Raw genomic sequence first — 25801 nt, forward strand, 5'->3', positions numbered from 1 at the left:
CTTGGAAGGATTCTTATATAATCTTTTCCTCTGCCTCAAGTCAGGGTCAAATATTTCTTTGCTACTCTCAACCAGTGCTTGGCTGACCCCAGTTACAGCCAGCTGATAATGGGGACTGCACGGTTTCTGTAGGGAACCAGTCCCCTCCTTCCCCAGTTAACCATTACTGTTCCTACAGGTTTGTTCCCCACTCCTGAGATGAGCACAGAGCTCTGGAGATGATTTTCCCACCGGGGAGCTGGGAGTTTCCCTCTGGGAGCCCTCATCTTTAAATCGAGGGCAAGGATTAGGATGCAGAGAGGGAAGGCAGAGGACAAACCCCCCTCGCAGAGGGATTCAGTCGCTGCCAGCGGCACGGCCGAGCCGGAGCCTTCTCGGGGCGTTGTGCGAGCGCACTCCCAGAGCAGCCAAGGCTTTGAAACTTTCACTGCACATCTGTGCATCCCTGCCTGCGCTCGGCAGCGAGCCAAGCGCTGAATTCCTGCGAGCCCGTGCAGCTCCCACACGTCCACAAGCGCTAGGACCCAGAGGGAGCCGGCTCGCCGTGAATCAGAGCGGAGCCCCGAGCGCTGAATGAGGCTGCCACGGCAGCGGCGATGTGAATGGCTCACAGGGGCCGAGGACAGGGGTGTCACAGCAGCCCGGACAGCCTGGACAGCCTCGGGCAGCGGCGAGCAGCGCTGCGGCTCCCAGGTGAGCGAGCGGGGCGGGAGCGGCACCGGAGCGCGGCCCCGGAGCGCGGCCAGCGCCGGCTCCGCGCTCCAGAGCAGCCTCCGGAGCCTCCTCCGGAGCGATGCGATGGGGCAGGATGCGGTGGGATGCGGTGGGATGCGGTGGGATAAGGTGGGATGGGATGCCTGTGCAGCACGGAGCGCTCGCTGCTTGCTTGTGGGTTGGTGGAAACGAAAATCGCATCTGCTCAAGGCAGGTTTGGCCGCACGCACATCTGGAAGGTGTTGGTGGGGCAGCTGTGGATAAGCTTAGAGCTTGAAAAACATCTTTAGCCAGAGCAGCTTAATCTCAAGGAAATGCAAGTGCTCTTACTCTTTTTATCCAGGTATATGGGAACTTAGTTTTATTTGCATTCTACAGCAGTTGCACCTATATGAAAATTCTTTACTGGCTTTGTTCTGAATATTGAGGCTTTCTTATTTCCTTTTTTCCATGCCCTGTGATAATTCTAGTCTAGATAAAAACTCCTTTCTTTCTTTACTAATATAAATAAATAGGAATTCTGCTAAATCAAAGCGTGACTGACCCAAGGCAGGATCCTTTTAGCTGCAGACAGAGCAGTGCTTCAGCAGAGACCATGGATCCTCTGGGATGTCCACTTGGAAAAGCTCACGACCTCCCCGCTGCCTGTGTGTAGTGACAGGATGGAGCTGACAATGTTTATTGATTTATAGCTGGTGATAACACTGTTTTAGCTGAGACACTGCTCACAGATAAAAACAGGGACCCCAGGCAGGGAGACAGAAGGAATTTGTGTGCTGAGAACAAAAAGTGTTTGTGCTTCGGTTCTTTCTTCAATTTAAATTCTCCTTATAAAGCTCAAGAAGTTTTAGAAAAACACCAAAAGTGAGCGTGCTTGTCAGGCTGGTTTTCCAAGTTGTCACAACTTGGAAGTTGCATTGTGGCTGTTAGATAATTTATGGATGTTTTCATGCATTAGGGTATCACTATAAAGTTTTTGGGGCACTTTTTTTACTAAGCCAAACTAAAATGTGACAATGATCTGCAATAAGACAGAGAGGGAGCTGATTTGTCTGTACATTCCTGCTTATGGCACTTCTGAGCTGGTTCAGATATTGTGGCAAACAGCCTTTTAAAATCCCACTGCCAAATGCCATTTCAGGCAGTTTTGTCTGAAATTCAGAGGGTTACAACATTTTCTGCACTTCCCCAAGAGATTACAGGGATGGAACGAAGGGATTTGAACGATGAATCAAATATATTGGAGAGTTCTCAAGTATGATAAGAAAGACTCTAAAGGCCTTAGAATGTATTAATAATCATAGATATGAATCATTTTAAAACAAATCTCAGCGAGGTCTGGAGAGGAGCCCCCTCTGACACATCTGTGCAGAACCAGTGATTTCACAGCTTGATCAATCCCAGCCACTCACCCTGGGGGGATCTGGCCCTCCCAACAAGGTGGTAAAGAAAGTAACTGTGGCTCTATTTCCTCATCCTCGTAGCTCAGCAGTGCCCCTTTTCCCCACCAAGGTCTGAAATTATATTTTTAGATGTCTTCATTTAAGTTCAGTGGAGAGTTACAATGAGCACAAGCATCATTTTAACCCATATGCTAAATAAACAATTACTTCATAGGGTAACTGAGCAGCCTATGAAATAACCACAAGATATTAATTGAAAAACTAGTTTAGAAAAAGACCTAAAATACGTATTCAGATTAGCATTTTCAAGTGTAAAATATCTTTATTTAATGGGATGTCTGGAACAAGGGTCAAATAGAACACATTAAAAACTAGATTGTTTCAATCAATAGAGTAAAGCCCACAAATTTCCCTACTGCTCCATGGCTTTGGCCATATAAATGTTCCTTCAAGCACAGATTCTACTAATTGGTTTTTTGTTTCCTTACAAAATTCTTTTAGGACTAGGAGAATATTGCATATGTACTAATCAGCATTACTGACTAAAATTAAAGGCACGTGGAAAAATACTGGTAGTTTTAAGAAGTTAACAGAAATCTTTGATTTTTTTCATCTACATTTTACAAACAAACTGCTGATAAAGAAAAAAAAAAAAAGATAAAGGGTTACTAAAACCCATGGTTGCATTCCAGAAGATTCAGTGCTCTAGCAGCAACAGTGAGCACTGGATTGGTGGGGTAGGAAATGTTTGTCAATCCCAAATGTGGGGCCAATAAAAGCCAGGGAAACTCAACCCCTTCCAGCCCAGCTACAGCAACGCTGACCTCTGCCGGCAGCTGCTTGGGCAAAGGATTTGTTACACCCAAATATTTATTAAATCTCATTCTATTCCCTGAGAAAGAGGCAAGACCTCTTCCCACCAGTTTATCTCGTGGACAGAAAGAAAGGAAAAAGACTTGTCCAGGGCAGTGGGGATGGAGAAGGGGCTGGAGCTCCAGGAGGGGCTGAGGGAGCTGGGAAAGGGGCTCAGCCTGGAGCAAAGGAGGCTCAGGGGGGCCCTTGTGGCTCTGCACAGCTCCTGACAGGAGGGGACAGCTGGGGCAGTCGGGATCTTCTCCAGGGAACAGGGACAGGACAAGCAGAATTGGCCCCAAGGTGTGCCAGGGGAAGGTCAGGTTGGATATTATGGAAAATTTCTGCCCTGAAAGGGCTGCCAGGTATTGGGACTGAGGGCAGGTCTGGAGTCACCACACACCTAAAGTGTTTGGAAATGCCCAGGTGTGGCACTCGGGACGTGGCTCAGTGGTGCTGTGTGGATTCAATTTTCTTAGAGGTCTTCTCCACCCTGAATGATTCCATGCTCCTGTGGGAGCAAAAAGCCATCCACCCATGCTCCTACAACTGCATTCCTGCCCTGGCCAGAAGGAAACTCTCCCTGTGCTGTGCCTGACCTGGGCAGGGTCACAGAGGCCAAAGCATTTGAGAACATTTCTCCAACCAAAGGTCAGGGACAGATGTCCTGTGGGATGTGTTGTGGCTTTTTCTCTCCCCACAATGCCCTTTGTGCAGCCCCACAGAATTCATTAAATATTTGTGTGTGTGTGTGTGTGTGTGTATGTAAATTTATTCACAAAAATTATGTGGTCAAGCAAAGCAAGATCATTTTTGCTGTTGCCAAGAAATCACAGTATCAATCACTGTGAGTTATGTACACTCTTGTCTGCCCAAGGCCACTAATACTAAAGGAATTTGGGGGAAAGAAGATCTCAGACCTTCAATATAAACCCATCCCATCCCCAAATCCTGGGCACTGCTGGTACCTCTGGTCACTGGTTACAAGGATAAAAGGATAAAGCAAAACAAGAAAAGGTGCAGGATGATGAAAGCCTGGAACATTTTCTGTATTTAGAGAAACTACAGAGATTATGATTTCTAAGTCTGGAAAAGAGATGGCTGAGCAGGGGTGTGAGGGAGATATTTATAGTCACAGTTGTCCTTAAGATGTAGAGAGGAAATGGCTGTTGTCAAAATCGAGGAGCAGGAAATAAAACTGGCAGGTGGCAAAGTCAAGGCAAACAAAACAAGGTGTTCCTCCCTCTGGGCATAAAGGAGCTCTGTAATTCTTCCCCATGGATATTGCAGGTCACAGGCCTCAGGGAGCGCTCAGGCACACTGAGAACAAAGCTGCTGCCTGTGGTTCCATCAGTCTGTGCTTCCAGAACCACCTCAGGGTGGGAGAGCAGCCCAAGGATTTGCTGTCCCCCCCCTCCCCAGCCATCCCCAGGGGCTGCAGGAGGCAGAATTCCTGACCTGCTGCTCTAATTCCTTCTCCTTGGTGCTTCAGCTGTCAAATACTCCACCTCACCCACCCCAAAAAGGTGACACTAATATTTGCTGCAGGTTACCAGTTCATTGGTGAAAGAATGGCAAGAGGTAAAATACATCTCTCATTTTGGTGTTTGCTCAAGGATTAGGTGTAGGCCAGTGTTCATGGATGTTACCAGCACAGAAAGACATCAGTGATGAGATTTACAGCTCCTCAGGCAAATCAGTGTCTGAGACAGTGGAGAAGGGCCTGTGAATCCTGGAGCATCTTGTGAAATTCACTGAAATGGGGAAATACCATTTTATCTCATCTCAATGTGGCCTTCATAGGGAGCTGGCATCTTATTTGAAAATTTTTACTGAGCTCAGGTCTTTTCTAGCAGCTTCCACAAAAAATATTATGCACAAATAAATCTCAAGTAAAAAGTAGCAGGGCAATGCCTCATTAATTACACTGGCAAAACCTTTCACTCTGAGAACTGCATCACCCTGAGAAATGCAGCAGAGAATGGCAACGCCAGCAGTGAATCCTGGATGCCAAGAACCTGAGTGCATTGGCAGAGAGCTGGGGAGTCACCAAGGACATCCAGAGCTGGCTCCAGCAGCCCAGAGTCAGAACAGCTCCTGGGAGAGACACTGAGATCACACCAGGGCTGGAGAGCAGGAGAGAATCAGCAAAGTGCTGCTCAGTCCTTGGAGCCAGCACACAGCTGGAAGCTGCCCAGTGCAAGGAGAAATCAGGCCCTGAATACACACCAAGGAGGCTCTGCCATAATGTCTAAATTCAAATGACTGCAGCAGGTAGTTTGAAATAACATTCGATGGTTTTTCTGCCATCCTTTGAGCTGCCTCAGGCCACTGCTGACTGAATGAAACACCTCTGACTGTTCCTTATCTTGGAGGCAGCTGTTTATCACCTTTCTCCTTTATTCCCCCAGGCTCCAGCATTTCCAAGATGCTTTGAGATTTTATGGCACAGTGCTTGACACCACCAGATGACCCAAATCAGGATGTATCAGGCACACACTGTTGCTGGGATGGGTTTTATCATATAAAATCCCAGGATGGTTTGGCTGAGAAGGGAATTCATCCCATCCCACCCCCTGCCATGGCAGGGACACCTTCCACTGTCCCAGGTTGCTCCAAGCCCTGTCCAACCTGGCCTTGGACACTTGCAGGGATCCAGGGGCAGCCCCAGCTGTTCAGGGTACCTGTGCCAAGGGCTGCCCACCCTCCCAGGGAGGAATTTGTCCTCAGTATCCATCTAACCCAGCCCTCTCTCAGTGTAAAGCCATTCCTCCTTGCCCTCTCTCATGGACGTTACTGCCACATTTCACAGTGGCATTTCCTGGAGGAAACTGAGAGGCGGTGACAATGCACGAAGGGAGAAGGTGACAGTGCACCAAGGGAGATGGTGACAATGCACGAAGGGAGAAGGTGACAGTGCACCAAGGGAGATGGTGACAATGCACCAAGGGAGATGGTGACAGTGCACCAAGGGAGGTGGTGACAGTGCACCAAGGGAAGTGGTGACAGTGCACCAAGGGAAGTGGTGACAGTGCACCAAAGGACATGGTGACAATGCACCAAAGGACATGGTGACAATGCACCAAGGGAGATGGTGACAATGCACCAAGGGAGATGGTGACAATGCACTAAAGGACATGGTGACAATGCACTAAAGGACATGGTGACAATGCACCAAGGGAGATGGTGACAATGCACCAAGGGAGATGGTGACAATGCACCAAGGGAGGTGGTGACAGTGCACCAAGGGAGGAGCTCCCTGGCCTGGACTTCCAACCAAACCCTGGCACAATCCCCTCTCAGTGTGACAGAAATCAAACCTGCAGTGATCAGACCACTTGAGGTAGTTCAAGACTTCTTTAATTCAGGGTTTTCTAAAACTGAGCATGAACACAGACCATAAACTGGTTCCAAAAAGTCTTTCCCTCGTTTATCTTCCTGGCTCCAAAATCCAATTTCCTGTCCCCATGGGGTCCATAACAACGTGCCAATAAAAGTTCAGATTCTGCTCCTGTTGACTTGCTAGGAATCAAAATCCTAACTGGCATTCAAGCACAAAAGACAGACAAAAAACAACCAGAGAGTAAAACCAGCTCTTTGATTTTTTTTTTTTCTGGGCCTTGGTTGACGTATTATTGACAAAATCACAGAATCATGGAGTCATTAAGGTTGGGAAAGACCTCCAGGGTCAGCAGGTCCAACCTTTGACAAACACCACGATGCCCACTAAACCATAATGACCATTTATGTTATGCAAACATGAAGCTCCTCCAAGAATAAAATCAAAGGAATGAATTAAATGAATGACTAATGGATAAAATGAATCTGGTTTGGAACTCAGGGCTGGTAATTTCTTTTGATCTGCCATATTTGTGAGAAATGTTGCTGCTTTAAAGAGGATGCAGTGAAAACTGCCTCCATTAACTTCTTAACTGCCCAGGAAATTTATAAAGATTACACTGATTCTGACAGTTCTGGCCTCCAATGAGTAAATTAGCCCAGTGTAAATACAGCTGGGAAGCAGATTATGTGTTTGATAACTTTCTATTTGCCAACTATGGCTTTGCAAGGTGAAAAACTACTATTTTGATTTTTCCAGTTCTTAATCACTATGTATTTCCCCTTGTTGTATAAGTAGAAAGGTGACACAGATTTTTTTTTTACTGGTCTGGTTCACTGCTTCACTTTGACTATTTTATTTTGTTCCTGACACAACCATATGTGATCCAGGCTCTTAAAAAAAAAAAAAAAAAAGAGTTCTTCAGGAATTTTTGTGATGGGGATTTGCCAGGTACCTCATTACTACGTAATATTTTGATTATGATACATTTAAGAGCTTTGGCTCACAGAATATATGTTTTTCTATTTTGAAATATAGCTTTTATTCTTTTTCTTTGACGACTTTATGTGCTGGATGAGTCAGGTATGAGAGAAGACCTGTGCTTGTTCACAAAGAGCTTTGCCCTGTGGTGGATGACACAGCCTGCATTTTCCCAGTGCATCATTTCCTGCCCATTATTCCATGATCCTTTTGGGACATTCTCCAGCACCAGACCAGCAAGGGGTTTGAGGTGGGTGCATTCCCACAGCCATACAATCTGTTTATGTGAATTATTGAGATTTTGCTCACTTTGCTCTTAGAATCTTCTGTTTGCCCCTGCCAGAGACATCAAGCCCTTCACCTGGTCATTGTCCTTTGCTGAGAGGACATTGAAGGGTTCTCTCTAAAAAGGAATAAGTTGATTATTTTTGTTTCTGCTCAGTGTAAGCAATTTGAGCCATATCCCTCAGCAAAACTGATCATAGTAACTGCACTTCTTACCTGGGAGGAGAAAGTACATGAAGTGTATCAAGAGAAACCAATCAGCACAGAACAAGCTACTGAAGTGAGGTGTGGGTTTATTTTCCATGTCAAAAATCTTTTCCATCCCTTCTCTCATTACTGGGGATCAACCTGGTCCAGGGGAAGGTGTTCCTGCCTGTGGAAGGGGTGGAATGGGATGAGCTTTGAGGTCCCTTCCAGCCCAAACCATCCTGGAATTCCATGATTGGTGTTATCAGTGCTCTGAACATTCAACATCCACGTTTTTGTCCTGCTTGGATCCAAACACTCCCTGCCCAGTCCCTCCTGCCAAACCTTCCTCTCATCATTTTCTCAGGCACAAGCTGTAAAGAGGAGAGTGCAAAGGGTCACTGCTCAGCTTCACATTCCAGGACACTTTATCTATGCCAAAAGTGTGAGTTTCTGGTTTTGGCAAAGCATCCAGAATCCAAAGCATCAGAGGGAGTTTGATCCATGAGCTCTGCCTGGGTGCACGTTCCTGGTGCTGGGCAGGGCTGTTCTAGAGACCATTTCTTTTTTCTGTGTGTTCTGAGAGAGAAAAGTGTGTGGCCCTTTCCTTCTCATTTCTTCCCTCCTCTTTGAAAGCAAAGAAATTAGAAAACAATTTAATGACCTGCAGAATGTCTCCCCTTTGTTCAGGATTTCAAATTTTAAATAGAATTCGAGTAATTTGAATTCAGTCTTCAGCACTTGCTTGTGCCATCACTTGAAAGCCAAAGGAAATGCTTTCTGTGAAAATAACACATCTCCAGTGCCACAGGAAAACTGATGTGAGGTTTAAAGTTTAGATTTGAAGTTCATCTCTCTCCCTTTGAATTTGCAAAAGCTCATTTCCAAGTGACATGTATTTAAACTCTGGCATTGTGCACAGAAATGAAATACACACCTAATCAGCAAAACTCCCCTCTGGTTTTCATTTTAAGCAGGCAAAAATGATCTTGTGAGGATTAGACCTTGATTATTGCTTTGAACCTAATACTAATGCAAAGAAACCCCAGAGAAAAGTTGAAAGATGCAAAATTCAGTCACAATAGGCTTCTTTAAAAGATGGTTCAGTTAGAAATCTGCTAGACATATGTTATTTTAAAAAACAGAATAAAAAGCCAATTTTTTTGTGTTAGACAATGTAAAATTTTCATGTATTCATCATCTGAGGAAAATTGTAGCAAAAATAGGCAAATACCAAAGAAAATTTATTCCTATTGCCACAATTATGTCAATAATTTGTGGAGTCCCACTTTTCAACAGCATTTAATATTTTCATACTACAAATCACATCTGGCTACAAATGTCATCTTCTGTCTCCTCCCACTCCATCTTCATCCATATTTTCTTCCTTATAGTTCACAATAAAACTGCTTTTTTGTAACCACAATGATTCTTCCTGACAACTGATTCACCACACAAAAGCATTAACAAATAACACTGTAATAAATACAAGGTGCACAGCAAGTATCCAGACAAGGAAAATACTTGGTTACATATGGGGTGAAGTGTTATAATGACAGCTAATTTCAAATATATCAGGTTATTTGTACTAATTAATATTGGCACAACCCCCATGGAAATTCAGATTTGGGAGTTTTCTGGATGTGTTTTGTGGAGGTACAGAAGAGGTGAAGCCTGTGGCACCTGTGTTCATGTCCTGCTGCAGAAGAGTGATGGATTTTTAAGTGAAATCCAAACCAGAATTATGATTATGTGGGGAAAAAGAGCATGGAATTTATTACAGAATCATTAAGGTTGGAAAAGACCTCCAAGATCATCAAGCCCAACCTTTGCTTGAACACCACCACACCCATGAAATCATTCTGCAGCCCCTGTTGTGACCAATGCCCCACAACAAAGGTCAAACCCACATCCCAGGGCTGGGAGGTCCCAGCAGGACCTTCCCAGAGGATCCCAGAAACTGAAAGAGTGTTGGGGAAGATGAAACAGGAAAGCCTTACAAATATGATTGTCTGGCAAAAGATTTTGAGAATACGGAAACTATAAGTGAGATTGAAATGAAAGCAAGCTTTGAGATCCCTCAGTCACTGAACAACTGGAAAACAATGGTGTGGCCACTGAAGGTGATCCCCTTTTGATGGAACAACACCCTCTGCTTGCAGACAGGCCCCAAGGGGCAGAGCAGACCCTACAGCTTGGCAGAAGGGGCCCAAAGAGGAGTTTTTAGGGTTTCCAAAGAGTAGTTTTTAGGGTTGGCAGAAGGGGCCCAAAGAGGAATTTGTAGGGTTTAAAATGTAACACAGTGTGGTAATGTAATGATTCTTATAGGCTGTATGGAAATGCTACAGGATTTGTATCTTGTACTAGATTGGTCAGTGAGAATCAGAATATTCAACACAGAAGATTTATGGTATTGTAACGGGAACCTCTCTCCTTCTCTCATCCTCTCTGCCCCTCTCTTCTCTCAGTCCTGCTCCAGCTGTGGCTGGCAGCTCCCAGCAGGGGCCTGCACCCAGGCCCTTTGCAATAACCCACAAGTTCCAAGCCCTGGCTGCAGAGATCTCTCATCTCCATCTGTCCCCACTGTCCTACCCCCGGTGCTCCTAGAAAGGAGAACTTCAGAAGTTCTGGATTGAGCATTCCCAGATTCCTTGTGAAACCCAAACACTGGCTTGGACAGAAAGGCTGAAAGGTTTAAGTGGGATATTGGGAAGGAATTCTGCCCTGTGAGGGTGGGGAGGGGCTGGAATGGTTTCCCAGACCAGCTGTGGCTGCCTCTGGATGCCTGGCAGTGCCCAAGGCTAGGCTGGATGGAGCTTGGAGCAACCTGGGACAGTGGGAGGTGTTGGAGTTGGAGCTGGATGAGCTTTAAAGTCCCTTCCAACCACAGCATTCCAGGATTCCATATTGATTCTTTCAAATGCTGGGCCTCACCTGAGGTCCTGTGCCACCTGCTCTGCACACCCAGCCAGGTGAGGAAATGTCCAATCCAGCTGCAGGGTTGGCAGCCAGATGTTGGTGCTGTTACTGCAGCCCTGCTATCCCTGCTGACTCAAGGCTGGCTCACCCTGTGTGCTGCTGCCCTGGGTCACAGGAGGACTGTGGCTCGTTAACTGTGACATCAAATTCAGCTGTTAATCGTGCTTGGAATTTCTGATATTACAATGGGATGGGATAGCTACACATGACAAATATCAAATATTCATCAAAGCAAGCAGCTGATAAAATTGTGCAAGCATGTGCGTGCAGGGAAAATGATGATTCATTTACAGATGTGCTGCTGATTTTTCATCACTGCACACAACCTGGGGCACATCAGACAAATGTTTAAACTCCACCGTTATTTTCCACCAGACAAACTCTTGTAACAAGTCTGACATTTCAGCTCCTCTTTGAAACAGTTTCTGCTGGATGTAAGAAACAAAACCCATCGAAATATCCTTCTGGGATTAATTCTCTAAACATAATGACTAAAGAGCCTACTGGCTTTGCTCTAAAATACTGCAATTTTTAGTGCTAGTACTAATAGCTGCAAGAAGTTGATATTATTTATCTTTCTAAAACCTTCTAAAAAGTTGTTTTAACTCCTGGAGGCTGCAAATTTTCTGTCTCAGAGACAAGGCAGCACTGCAGCATCATTCAGAAGAAGAAAGGTGAGAGGGCAAGTGTCTTGTTCCAGTCTGTTAATCTGTACATTGCACTGTAAGCCTAGGGAATGGAAATAAAAGGGAGCACTGGTGAAAATCTCCAAATTATTGCAAAGAACAGGTTTCCAGGAAGCAATTAACTGTCTGCCTGGGAATATCCCTGCTTTTTATTTGATGTCAAACTCACGGGTGGTATTTTGAAACATTTGATTGAGCTCAGTCAATTAGCCTTGATTATGGTTTGGCTTTTCCCTCAGAATAGGCTGATCCATAGGGAATGCCACTCATACCAGCACTGAGGCAGAGCAGGATGACTCAGCTGATTAATCAGCTTTCTTTTCTCCTGTTAAGAAGCAAGACTTTGGCTTCCCCAGCTGCTGGAGTGATCACTATCGAACTCGTGTTGAAACTCCCACAGCTTTGCTCACCCCTGACTCACATTCTGGGAGAAGGAAAGTCACCTGCACCCCTGACTGTTGGAGTCCTGGATGAAAAAAAAACAAAAACCAGCACCTGACCTGTCAGAGAATCATGGAATTACAGATCCCACCCTGGTCTGAGCTGGAAGGGACCTTCAAGCTCATCTCATCCCACCCCTGCCATGGGCAGGGACATTTTTCACTGGACCAGGCTGCTCCAAGCCCTCCCACACCTCTGGGACTGAGGGACACACTCAGAAAAGCTGCACCCAGGGATTTCTGTTCACCACAAAGTCCTTGTTTGCAGGAGAAATGTTCCCATTCCTGTTGCTTTCTGATTGAGATGTGTCCCTAATTTGGAATCAACCATAATTCCCATGTTTATGGGTTCTGACAATTCCTTACAGACAAACAGATATGGAATCCTCACCTGTATTTTGCCAAATAAATCTAGTAATTTCCTTAGAAACACAGCACAGAATCTGCACATGAGCAATTTTTTCCAATCCAAAAATTAAGTTAATTTATTAAATAAGTAAATGGAAGAAAAAAAACAAAGGCTACTTGTAAAAATCTTAAGTAAACACAGAGCTTATTTCTCTTTCTTTAATAGGTAAATGGCACAAAACACAGCCAGGGTACAGTCACAGTGTGTAATCATGGTCATGAAATGCCTACAATGTAAATGGACTTAATGACAAAATTAAACAAATCTCAATTAAAGGCACAATAATTCCAGACAGGCAAAACCCATCACTCTCCCAGCTTCCCACTAAGTAGATCTCCAAGCATGGAAAGATTGCCAGCTATGGGGAACAGTTTAGAAAGTTAATGACAGTACAAATGGGATTGACTGGAGACTGTAATCCTGGCTCTGTAAGCATTGCCAGAGGCCTGACATGAAGGAACAAGCACTATTTCAAGCAGACTGCAAAGCCAAGGCAAAGATTAACATCTGTCAGAATCAGCTACAGATGAGATTCTTATTGATCCTTGAATGTCACAAGAATTTAGAAGGGCTCAAAGAAACTTTAAAGAGAATAATCAAGTATCTGTGGATTTGGTTTGTAAACCTGAAGTACCTTTCCCACATTTCAGCTATTTTTTTTCACACAGCTGTGTGTGATGTAGCTCAGTGCTACAAGGCAGAGGAGCAATTTCTTCCAACTTAGTCAGTGTCAAGCTTAGTCTTGCAGGAAAAGCAGTGGCAGGGAGCAGTTCTGGTGCTGTTACCAACATCCAAGACAGCTTTTTGTGTTTGGACTGTGTTGCTGTGGATTTTGTTTCTGCCTCATCCGTATCTATCCCTACTAACAAGATTAAGGCTTTGCTCACATTCTTCTAATTAAAATGCTGTAATTCTGAGAAGAGATTCCACATCTTCTTTTAGCAGGGTAATCAGTACATCTGTGAGTTCAAGTTACTATTTTTTAACATCAAAGCTTGCACAAAGATAGCTCTCCTCCATGTAGGCCATGACTTTTTATCCACACTGGTTTGAATAACAGGCTCCATTTTGTACTGGGATCAACATCATCTCCTACAAGGGAAGGCTGGGAGAGCTGGGAATGCTCAGCCTGGAATAGAGAAGCTTCCAGGGAGACCTGAGAGCCCCTTCCAGTGCCTAAAGCGGCTCTGGGAGAGACTTTGGACAGCCTGGAGTGCCAGGAAAAGGGGAATGGCTGCCCACTGTCAGAGGGCAGGGATGGATGGGATATTGGGAATTAGGAATTGTTCCCTGGGAGGGTGGGCAGGCCCTGGCACTGGGTGCCCAGAGCAGCTGTGGCTGCCCCTGGATCCCCCCTGGCAGTGCCCAAGGCCAGGCTGGACAGGGCTGGGAGCAGCCTGGGATGGTGGAAGGTGTCCCTGCCAACCAAAAGCTCCCAACATCTTGTCCTGTCAGGAGCACTCATGCATTTTTCTGCAGCATTTTTCCCTTATTAAACTGAAAGAAGCATAATCTGAGTGGAGCATGTCCAGGGAAGGGAACAGAGCTGGGGAAGGGTCTGGAGCACCAGAAAGGGCTGAGGGAGCTGGGAAGGGGCTCAGCCTGAAGCAAAGGAGGCTCAGGGGGAACTTCTGGCTCTGCACAACTCCTGCCAGGAGGGGACAGCCAGGGAGGTTGGGCTGTGCTCCAGGGAGCAGGGACAGGAGGAGAGGGAGCAGCCTCAGGCTGGGCCAGGGGAAGATTGGATACTGGTGAAGATTTCTTCACTGAAGGCATTGCCACAGGCTGCCCTGGGCACTAGTGGAGTGGAATACCTGGAAATGTTCAAAACACATGAGGATGTGGTGCTTGGAGACTTGCTTTAGTGGTGGACATGACAGTGCTGTGTTCATGATCTTAAAGGTTTTTCCCAGCCTTAATGATCCTGTGAACTTCAAGCTGTATTTCACTTACCAGGTGCAGCCTTGACATTTTATTCACAAAGTTTTCAGTTCTGTAGCTTCTCCTTGCTATATGAAGGTACCACTCCACAGCTTTCAGAAGCCCCTCCTGCCCTCACTCCTTCCCCCTATTTTCTCTAAGGTTGTGACACAGCACTAAATTTTGTTTAATCAGGTTCTGCAAGATTGTTTTGGTGAATGTAGATTGAGGAAACTCACTACAGCAGTTTAATCCTCCCAGTCCAGGAGTTCCCACATTCAATCCACTGATTGTTCTCACTGTGGAAATGGGGGAAAAAAGGTTCATATCTAATATAATAAAAGCTAGCAAGGAAAATAATATGCTGGTAAACACAGGAACAGTAATCTTCTAATCTTGGCTTACTTTTTTAAGAATTCCCTAATTTCCACGTCCATATAACAGGGAAGTCAGTGAGCCCCACAGAAAGATGAAGGATGAGTTGTTCAAAGATGTCCAATGCTATCAGTGATAGCACTGTGTTGCAATTCAGGGTTTCAGAGCTGTTCAGACTCAGAGCAGGGCCAAAGAGAGTTCTAGAAAATGTGACAGAAACACTCAAGGGCACAGTTTAAAGGAAAAAGAGGCATCTTTCCCATTATCATTTGTACTGAAGCAAAAATGCTTTCAACCACCAGATGATGCCAGAAAATGTAAAGACCCTTCAAATCCTCCTCACACAAGTGAGCTGCCAAACACAGATTTATAAGAGCTGCTGAGAGTGCCAGGTCAGTCCAACTCCCTGTTTCCTGTTCTTAAGCAAAGGTTGCTGAACTTCATTTAAACTTCTTTGCTGTCTGCTCTGTGCTTGAAGGATTCCCACAGCACAGACAGGATCTGATCTTTCCTTTGCAGACACTCTGCTGTTGAGCTGTCCTTTTGCACAGAGGGTCTGTGTGGCCAGGAGAGCTGAATCAATGTTCAAAGACATTTATTCCAGCCACAGCTGCAGGCTCCCAGCAAGGGAGCATCATTCATTTCTCTGCGTGTTACACCCTTCAAGCTTTGTGTGAGGTGAGGATATTCCAGAGCTGTCAGGCTCCAGAGGTTCAAGATCCAGACAAACAAACCCCTTCCCACACTGAAATGTCACCTTAAATTTCATTTCACCTTAAATGGGTGAGCAGGGAATAAAAACCTCCTATCTTAAAACATCCACAGCAGCTGCCTCCCCTCAGACTCTGACATAATACAAAGATGGAAAACTCCTACTCCCCACTGCTGGCTGGGTCTGTGCCCAGCAGCCCACAAGGTCCAGCTGAAATATGAAATATGGCCCCAGTTCAAACTGTCTCTGCTCTCTGGGAGCATGAGCAGATTTGTTGTGCAGCAGCTGCCTGACACACTCAGGATGCTGAGAGTGCTGAAGTTTGGGCTGTGCTTCTCTGGCCTCAGGTTTGGTGTTGGGGTGGCAGCTGAAGCAGAGCTGAGATTCTCAGAGCATAGGAATGAAGTAACACCTAAATCAATCTCTGTGCTAGCTCAGTGCAAGGAAACACTACTTGGATTAGTGTCTCTGAATATATATTTTGGTGCTAATGTACAGAATCCATCACATTTTGTTACCACCCCTCTTTAGAGGTGTCTGGCATTGTGAGTTAAGGCAGCAAGGAGTTCAAACAATCCCACAGCAAGGAGTAAATACCTTCCACAGCAGATGAAAGCCAAGATGCTGAAGAGGTCCCAGGTGTGCTGCAGACAAGACTGTGTGGGGCAGCAGCTCTGAGGCAGCTGGACTCAATGTGTGACAGGAGAAGGCAAGAGCCTTGCACATAAAGAGTCAGAGAGCACGTGGAGCAGCACTTGGAGCTGGAGAGGAAACAAACCAGAGGATGTCAACACACAGGCATGACCGGGGGCAGGAGTGAGAGAGCCAGAGAATAGGTTTTGAGGGATGGCTGTCTCACTCTCCTGCTGCTTTTTAATCCATCTCCTCCATAAGGAAAGGTGCAGAAAAGGGTTTTGGTAAAGAGAAAAGGAGCTGGTACTCACATGGATTACAAACACTGGCAAAACCACTCTTGTTTTTCTACCACTTGAGGCATGCAGACACTAAAATACAATGAACAAATAAGGACAATAAGGCAAATAAATGCATGGGAAGAAATAGGATCAGTTTCCCAAACATCCTGAACACTTGTGCTTTGCAGTGGTTTACTCTGCTGCCAAGTAATCAAGATGATCTCCCAGGCTGAGCTCAGAAAAACATACAGGGGAAAATGTAGGTATGGAGCATTTTGCATGGTGTCAACACACTTCCACAGAAAGCAGGCTTTAATCCTCAGTAAGTGCTGAGTACAGACATACAAAGTATGAAAGCCCAGGGGTAAAAATTCCAGCAGCAGCACAGTTTCCAAAGCAGCTCTGTCCCTTCATGGAAAATGAAGCAGCACTGTTGTCTGGAGTGCAGGAGCTGCAAGGTGAAACCCCCTTTGTTGTTTCCTTCTGATGGTGCTCAGATGAGCCACAGCATCAGGAGGAATATCTGAAAGGTCTAAGCAATTGTAAAATCCTCATGTTTTTCTTGGTAAACGACCCTAGATGACAGGAGACTCCTATTTCTCCTGCAAGAACTACTTGTGCTTGCAGAGAACATTACAAGATGACACTGCAATCTGATAACTCAGTGTTTCTGTGGTTGCCTTTGTTTTATTTGGTGGTGTTTCCAGATTTTTTGTGGAAATCTCTACCCTGTTTCTTAGGAGGTTTTTACCCTCTCATTTCAAAACTACACCACATCTAAGAGGCTCCTGCTGTGCAGGGAAAGAAAACCCTTTTTTCCACCTCTTTGGTAACTAAATTTTTAAGCCACCAGCAAGTAGCAAAAAACCTTCAAAGCTGAAAGTTTTTCTTGCACCCAACTAAAGTATTTGCTTAGTTTACATTTAACACTAAGACTGTTACTTAATATATTTTAAAATGTTGTAATATATTAGTATATCACTATTTATTTACATCGGCTCAGTTTAAAACCCACTGTATTTCACACCTCTGTAGTGGAGTGCTTAGGAATTCAAAAAAAAAATTGGTTTGAACTCAATTTCAAATGGGAAAGGCAGGTGGAGTACAAGGGTTTGGGCATTACCACATCTTTACAATCTGCAGAAAAAAAACTCAGGCTTTAAAATGAGCAGACAGACAAATATCTGCCCAAATCCTGGAGGTCGCCTCATGAATAGCAGGACACAAAACTTATGTTCAGTTGTCCAGAAAATATGGCAATATACTTCTCAAATGTACAGGATATGACAAAGAATACAGAAATCAAACAGCTAATGAGCAACAGCCCAATGATTGAGGTTTTTTGTACACACAATTCACCTTGGGGTATGCTAGTTTAAGGAAAAATATTAACATTTTTCTTTAGTTCAAAGTATTATGCCTATGCCTTGAGAGTTGTAATAAGAAGGGCACAGAATGATTGTGACTTCTCTGGGGTCAATACCCATTTCTAGCTGCAATAAAAATAAGGAATTTGTATTTCTAAAGGTGTCATTTTAGGGGTTTTTGTCATGATTTTCCTATTGTAATGTAAAGTAAATCATAAGAGAGGGAATTCAATCCCTAAAGAAGGCAATTGAATTCTGTAGGTCTCATGAAAGTAAAATAGATTTAAAAATGGGAAAGAACATCCTAGAAATTAAAAAAAAAAAACAACAAAAGGAAGGTGAGCAGTGGAGAAGAGGAACATTGCTACTGCTTGGCAGGAATCCTGTGTTATTCTTTGGGTTCTTCACATGCTACACAAGTAAATTCTACTGACCATAAGTGAGTGGGGAGGATCATTTTATTAAGTGTTTGTAAAACCACTCGACATTTCTGGATGGAAAAATCCTACACAAGCAAAGCAAGATTCCATTCCAGTATTGATGTTTCTTCCCTATCTCAGCACTCTGAGGGAACACAAGAGCACCTCCATGTCATAAGATTTAATTTTGGAGATTTTTGTCTATATCCTTAAGGGTTTTTTCAATGGAAAAAAAATCCAGCACATCAGTTTGAATTGCTACAGCTATAGAAGTTTTTATCAGGTGCAGCCAGGCCCTCAGTTCAGCAGAACAGAGATTTTAAAGTTCTCTCAACTCTATCCTTTGCTGCATCCTTCTGTACTCTGACTTGCCAAGCACAGACACCCTTCAGCTTCCCTTTGGAACTTCTCAGAATTCCTGCCCCATTAAAATATTATTGAGTCATTGAAAATAGTTGTAAACACACTGGAAGATTTGTAGAAGATAAAATTCCTTTTGGATGTAAATAATTAATAGAACGGGAAAGTCTGAAAAGTCATGGCCATAATTTATGGCAGCTCCTTCTCCTTACATAATGTTCTTTTCCAAATTCATGATCCAGAGAAACTCTGAAGATGATGGAGTCTGCCTTTGGGAATGTGATCATGACATCCCAGCTCATTTTTGTTTTCTACCTCATTTTTGGAGGCACTACATTGATGCCTTACACTACAACACATGCAATTGCTAAAATCCCTGTGTTCAAGTTTGTTAATGCAGTTGTAGAAAAGTGAAAAAGGAGAATATAAATGAAAATTATGGGCCTGAATAAAAATGAAATGCTAGCATTGCTGCTGGGATTCAGCTGGTTTTTATTAATCAGGGCTTGGAAAAGAATCAGGATTTATATTCCCTTCTGAATAGCTGGAATAAGATCACTAGTTGGAAAGGTTTACTGGCCCTAAAGATATTGTATTTTTCTGCCTTAACTACTCTTGGCTGTAAGAGGGGATGTAACATCACAGTCTGACTGCCCTCATACTTTCTGTTCCCAGCTGAATTCCAGTTTGGTTTTGGTAGTGTTGTGAAGTCTGAAATTCCAGTTCTTTCATTCCTGGTAATTTTGTATTGGAAACCTCGGGGCCAAATATAGCAAGCCAACTATTCCCAAATTTAAATCCATTTGGGAAGGGTGTAGAGGGGAGAAGGGCAAGCCATGCTCCAGCCCCAGGAAGGTCTCTGGACTCTCTGTTTTAAGCAGCAGTAGGGAACGAGTCCTGCTGTGTTTGGACAGGGATTGTAGGGAGCAGCAATCCCATCCTGGCTGCAGCTGGGTAGGATGGAGGCAGCAGCTTTATATGGATGGATTTATCCCATTTATCCTGCAGCAGTTTTCCTGTCAGTTAGTGCCTGAGATCTTTAGTCACTCCTTGGTGCCTATGAATTAGGATATATGAAACCCTGGAGTCCTATAAAATATATACATCCAGCTCCAAGGCGATATGGAAAGTTCCAAAGCAATCATCACATGCCAATCATTGATTCTAGGATTTGCTTTCTGGATAATAATATAGGGATGATATACAACCCTGGTATGCTCCTATAACTTACTCCTGGCCAGGATTTTTATTTCTAGCTCATTTAATTTACCAGCTTTATGTCATTGAGGTTATTGACTTCAGGAGAATCAGATTCACATGCTCCTCCAAAAGCTGTTTTCTGCCATTTATTTTCAGTTTGTCACTAGTTTTGTAAGTGATGTGTTTCCCTTCACTTTACTTAAAGAGATTTTTATCTTGACAGAGACAATTTCTTTATCTTTTATTTAACAACTGTCAGTTTGGTTTTGTTATCTGCGGCAGGATAAAGCTTTCTGCTCTGTCAGGGTGGCTCTGTGCATGTTTAACACTCACTAACAGCCACTCTGTCACAGCAAGGGCTGCATCCTGTCACAAGCCTTTGCTGGTATGGCCACCCTGACCTAAGAGCATGGGGTTTTTCCCAAAGGAATCACATTTTACATGACTGTTGATGCCTCTGAATTCCCAAGAGCAAGTTCTACAGGCCAGAGTATCATGATGCCAAACACTGTAAAACAAACTTGAGAAGCAAAACAAATTATTATATTCTTAGAAGTTTTGATTTTGTTTTACCACTCAGGAGTTTTAAAGTGAAGCTTCTAAAGGTGAGCTGTGCCTGTCCCATGTCACCAGACCTGTCAGGAACCTCCAGCTGTGGCTCCAGGCTGGATCTCTCCCAGCAGATGGCCTCACTCAGCACCAAATGCTCTGAGGGAATGGGGTGTCAATGAAGGTGATGGGAAAGACACTTTTCATCTATTTGGACTTCTCTACAGAGAAACCAGCAGGTGAAATATTGATGGACTGGTTCAGGATGAAAGAAGGGATGAAATTAGGCCCTTGCAAATAAGCCACTTCCATTACTTATACCCCAATAAATATAGAATAAACATTAAGAAGTGTTAAGAAGTGTTGGATTTGGTGCATCCCCACCCTACAAAATCCCAGCATGGTTTGGGTTGGAAGAGACCTCAAGGATCCAAGGGCAGGAATATTCCACAATCCCAGGCTGCTCCAAGCCTGTCCAGCCTGGCCTTGAGCACCTCCAGGGATGGGTTGAGACTCATGGAGCAATTCCCCCTTGAGCACCCCAAATTCCCAGAGGCTCAGTGGGCTGTGAACCATCCCTGTGATTATCTTTGCCTGGGCCCAGGCTGAGTCAGAGCTCTGGAGGCAGATGCAGGGTGCACATCCTGATGACGAGGAGGATCACGGTGACATGATGATGCTCCCTCCTGCAGGGCAGAATTTTTCTCAGTCTACTGCTCTCCCTAGAAATCCTCAAAGGAACATTTCAGTGCTGGAGGCATTTGAAAAAAAAAAGAAAAAAAAAAAAAAAAGGAAGTGTATGAGACACAGGTAGCTTCCAGCTGGCTCTCCAGCATTCATAAACCTCTTATTTACAGGCTGAGTCACTGCAGATATAATGGAGGAATGAAATGTTGGGTCCATTAGAGATTCCCATTTTCTTGCTCATCAGCTAAGATCAAGGCAAAGCTGTGCCTCTGACACTGCTCTTAGTCATAATGGCTTCAGGATTCCCTTCAAGGCCTCCCAAGGCTCAGAAATCTTTTCCTTGAGCTGCTACTGCTAAATTTTTATTCCTGTAACTTATATACTGGTGAAAATGTTTCCATTAGAGATGTGCCAGAGGCACTTTCTCTTTACCAGCAGCTTCAGCAGCAGCTGCCTCCCTCATTTCTCTCTCACTACCAGAAGCAATGAGAGAAAATTAATTCACTACTTGTTGCTTATTTTGGTGACCTCCACGATCCCACTTGCTGCACTGACAGCCAAGCAGCTCTGTTTATTTTTTACACATCCCTAAAATATGCCAACAACTTCAAGAACGACACAAAACAACATTCCAAATTGTATAATGCCTTAGATTACAACATTCTATGCTTATGTTTATTGACTATGTTTATTTTTATTTAGAAAATAATTTACTTGCTGTGCTTGACTGAGATAAATAAGCATTAATTTATCTTTTCTCAGTGTAGGAGCTGCTTTAATGGCATCTGGTCAAGTGCAGTGAGAAGGCTGCACTGACTGCTGTTCTCATTGGAAGCAATTAATTTAGTAAATTTATTAAATTCTCATTCCTAATAACTCTCCAGGCAACATTTCCTGTTTGTCCATTTCTCCTTACATTCTGTGGGTAACTTTAACAAAAGGGGAATCCCTAAACATATTTTGTTTGGCACTTTTTGCACTTAGAAATCCTGCAAGCAAAGAGCTTTTCAAGACACAGAACCATTTGCTTTTTGATGTGATCCATTTCCCCACTCTCCAGAATTATGGAACCCTGGAATCCCAGAATGGTTTGGGCTGGAAGGGACCTTAAAGCTCATCTCATTCCACCCCTGCCATGGCAGGGACACCTTCCACTGTCCCAGGTTGCTCCAAGCCCTGTCCAGGCTGGCCTGGAACACTTCCAGGGATCCAGGGACAGCCACAGCTGCTCTGGGCACCCTGTGCCCAAACAGGTCTGGGAGTCTTTAATTCTACTCTACATGTGCTGAGACTAAGAAACAAGACTGAAGTGAGGTTTTTTTACCCACCAGGTCTGCCATCCTGTATACAGGTACATCCTGAAAAAAGACTCACTTCAGTAGGATATTTTATGAATGTCTGGGAGTGGTAGAACAGAGGAATAGTCTATGGATGCTGAATAACACTGCATCATTTACTGGATTCCACCACAGCCAGGAATCCGGGAAAAAGACAGTAAAAGAACTTTTAAAAAAAGTCCTGCTGAAAATAAATGCTTTTGTGGTTAAAAAGCAGCCAGTTGGAACTGAAACAGTGTTTTCTTAGGGTGGCAGAACAGTTGGAAAAGTTGTTGGATTATTTTTGGCAGTGGCCAGCACATTATAGCTCTATCATTACTGGTACTCAACTCTCCAGAGTTCACTGAAAGGGTTATTACTTCACTCGTACATTCCTGCAAAAACACAGCATACTCCATCTGTAGCATGAACCTCTGGATTCTGGAACTCTGTGTGACCTTTCTGACACACTGATATGAGTGGAAGCAGCTCAGCTCCCAAACCCTGCAACAGCCAGGGGCAGCCTGAGCCACAGCCCCAAGCAAGGCAGGGTGCCCAAACCACTGCGCACGTACCAGGGTGACTCCTGTGCCCTGCTCTGATGGAAACAGCCTGGGAAGGTTTCAGCTGGAGCTTTAAACATCAAGGAACTTGTACCTGGGTGTTGTAAGAGCCAAACCCAGTGGCTGCCTTTGCTGGCAGCCAGTGCTCCCACTGACAGACTGTGCAGGTGGAAAGTGAGTCCAATTCATATTTTTGCATTAGCAGCTTGTTCCCCTTAGCAAATGCACTTCAGTCTGATGCAGCAGGATTTTTTCAGTGCAGGAGTACCTTATACAACCTCTATTTACCTTATTCAACCCCTACCTCCCTCATGAAATGGAGTAGATGAGCTATTGAATAATAAGATTAATAAAATACTATTTCTATCCCTTTCAGTGGCATGAATTTACAACCAGAAAATGTGTTTTGCTGAGAAGGTGTCAGTGTGCTGGATTTAATTGGTGAAGAAAAGAATGGTTTTCCTTTAGCTGGGGTCTGTATGACCATTCCCAATGTAGTGATTAAGACTGGAGTCATTGCTGCCCTTACAGCAGCAACACAACAAACACCTAAGGATTTGCTTTTATGTGCCTGTGAGTTTTGTATCTTCAATTCCTCTCAAACATCAGCCACAATCAGATAATTGTCTGCCAATAAATGGCAATCTGTGATTCTGCTCCTGAATTTAATTGTAACCAGATTTGCTTCCCAGAGTAGATGTTGGGGCTATGAGCCCTGGTTGGTGCCTGGCTGCTGTGCAGAGCCATCAGCTATTGCTGCCCACTCCTGGTTTGCTGAGCCTGGAAGGTGTCTGAGAGGAGTGGGAAGCAGTGGATCAATAATGACAGTCTGGTAAAGGTGCTGAGTAAAGGCAGCCCTGTCTTACAAATGTGCTGCTCTGCAAAGTCTGGAACTGCTTTGGACAAGAGGAACAAGTTTCCCTTGATGCTGTGACAGGGAAAAGGCACAGCTCAGAAAGCCAGGGGGGGATGGCACTGAGAACTCTGATTTGTGGCTGATTACTGACACAAACCCTTCTGCCCTAGTGACCCACAGCACACACAGCTGGCAGGAGCAGCAGGGCCCCATGGCAAGGTGCAGCCCAGCCCTTCTCAGCTCTGGATGAAATAAGGACCTTGCTGGGGGAGCAGTTCTTCGTGCAGTCCACTCACAGGTAAGCCACACTCACTGCCCCAGCAGCCTGGGGTCACCCAGGGCCAGGGTAACAGAGGAAGGGTTCATGACACTGGCCAAGCACAGAAGTGGGGTCAGTACAAGTGGTGTAATTTTGACATTACAATGCCTGTGATAACCTTTGTGTTGTCATCTTATTGCAAAGCTCCCATACCTTCTCAGTGATTTCTCACTGGCAGCTCCATGCAGCACTGACTCCTTCTCCACAGCACAACCAACAAACTCCAACTCTTTTGTAGCACTCATCTTCTTACTGGACACAGCTGTGGCCTGTCAAGGGCAGGCCTGTTCCTAATCTTTGCTGATTAGTACAGCTGCAACTCCTTAGGTGTGAGATTACCTTCTACACTATCTTTATCTTCTTACACTCTATCCCTCCACACCTTTGTGCCCAGGGTTCCCATCACACACCCACGGACCCCCAGCACTGGAACTGGCAGCTGCACGTCCCCTGCAAGTCCAGGTGGCTGCATGAGGCATCCACTGGGAGCATCTCCAGAAAGCACCATCAGAGACTCTAATAATTAATCATGGGACAAAGTTTGGAGACACAATCATAGAATCCCAAAATGGTTTGGGTTGGAAGGGACCTTAAAGTTCATCCTGTTCCAACCCCCTGCCATGGGCAGGGACACCCCAAACTCCCAAAAATAGCCTGTGAAATACCTCTGTGTGCCAGCAAAAGAGTTCACAACCCTCACAGCCCAAGGCACACCTATTCTTTCATGTTAACTTCTCTTGCCTGGGTTGTCATCAAGTTGAGTTCACTTTTTTAATGTGTCACTTTCTATTCTCCACTAACTCATTAATTGATAAAGAAATTCTATTTTGAATTTTCAGAAAAGTTACCACATATCCCAGATACATTCTGTCTGTTTGGGCCACACTCCACAGAATGATTTAGCACAAGGAGAGGAAATACAAGGCAATTAAAGAAAAAAGGCAGGCAAGGTCTTTCTGCTTTTGTGTTAATGGCCTTAAATCAAAAATCTCAGCACAGGCCACACAAGAAACCCAGGGAAGGGAGGTAAATGTAGCTGCATTTTAGAGCAGCAAATCTTGTATAGCACAAAACCAGAACCAGCTCTTTGCTGACATTGCAGCATCTCTTTCCTATAGAAGGAAATAATAAAAAAGGGCTTTATGCATAAACACAATACATTGAGGCTGCTATTGGCATGGCTAAATTGTGCCTGGATTTTATTCTGCAAACCTTTTCCATTAACATTTCTGTCGGGAAAGCTTGACTCTTGAGAGATGTAATGAACCATCTGACTTTAGTTTGGTTGTGGAACAAGGGGTTACTCTCTGGAGGGTGCACAGCCAAGCTCTGAGCTACACCCAGCTCTGTTTCCTTATACAGAGGATGACGAGTGCTCCAGCACGAGCAGCACGTGGGAAAGCAGCAACCCTCAGCCTTGCTTTAAACAAATTAAAGTGCCTTTGGAACAGTGAGGATTTGCTCTGTGACAAACATTTGACTCTCCTCGTCATCATTTTGTCCCCAGTGCCTCCAGCCCAGCAGTTGCACAGACAAGTGCTCACACAAAGGCTTTTGGCCTTTCTCTTCCTTCCTCCCCTCCAGGGCTCTGCTTCTCCTCCCTCCTCAGTCACTGCTTCACTTGGTGTCTCCTGCTGGTTCCCTGAATGTTTGCTCAGCCCTGCACAAACCTTGCTGTTTATGTCATTTCTGCTCCTGTCTGAGATAAGACACACCAGATCCTGTGGGACATCTTAGGGTTGTTCTGCATTTTCCACAGGATTATGCTCTGGCATAGCACCCTGGTGGAGTCCTTTAGTGCTGCTTGGGATTCTAATCTGACAAAGCTCCACAGAGAGGGGGAACTGCAACCATAATTGACCCACACCCAGCAAAAACACAGAGAAATTCTGGGAAATCACAGTGGAACTGCAGAGCCTGATTCCTCTGGTACAAAACCCTGTTTGTCCAGTGGCTTTGGGGCTCCCTG

General features: G+C 44.6%; 1 protein-coding gene across 3 annotated transcripts in view; it reads left to right on the top strand.

Moving 5' to 3' along the window:
• Positions 1-364: 364 nt before the first annotated feature.
• Positions 365-25801, top strand: part of NGF (nerve growth factor) — a 28053-nt gene continuing 2616 nt past the window's right edge. For 2 of the 3 annotated variants that reach the window (XR_011682850.1, XM_071450067.1), the window contains exons 1-2: positions 554-693; positions 23684-23811. Coding sequence is in view for 1 of the 3 variants with exons in the window: in XM_071450066.1 (XP_071306167.1) it covers positions 603-693 (91 nt within the window). In the remaining 2 variants the exon portion in view is untranslated. Of the gene's footprint in view, positions 694-23683; positions 23812-25801 lie in introns of all 3 variants that reach the window. The other variant, XM_071450066.1, reaches the window with a different exon arrangement.

Source organism: Agelaius tricolor, unplaced genomic scaffold (assembly GCF_023055355.1).
Source record: "Agelaius tricolor isolate 1412-34295 unplaced genomic scaffold, bAgeTri1.0.p SCAF_30, whole genome shotgun sequence".
In the NCBI taxonomy this organism is placed as follows: domain Eukaryota; kingdom Metazoa; phylum Chordata; class Aves; order Passeriformes; family Icteridae; genus Agelaius; species Agelaius tricolor.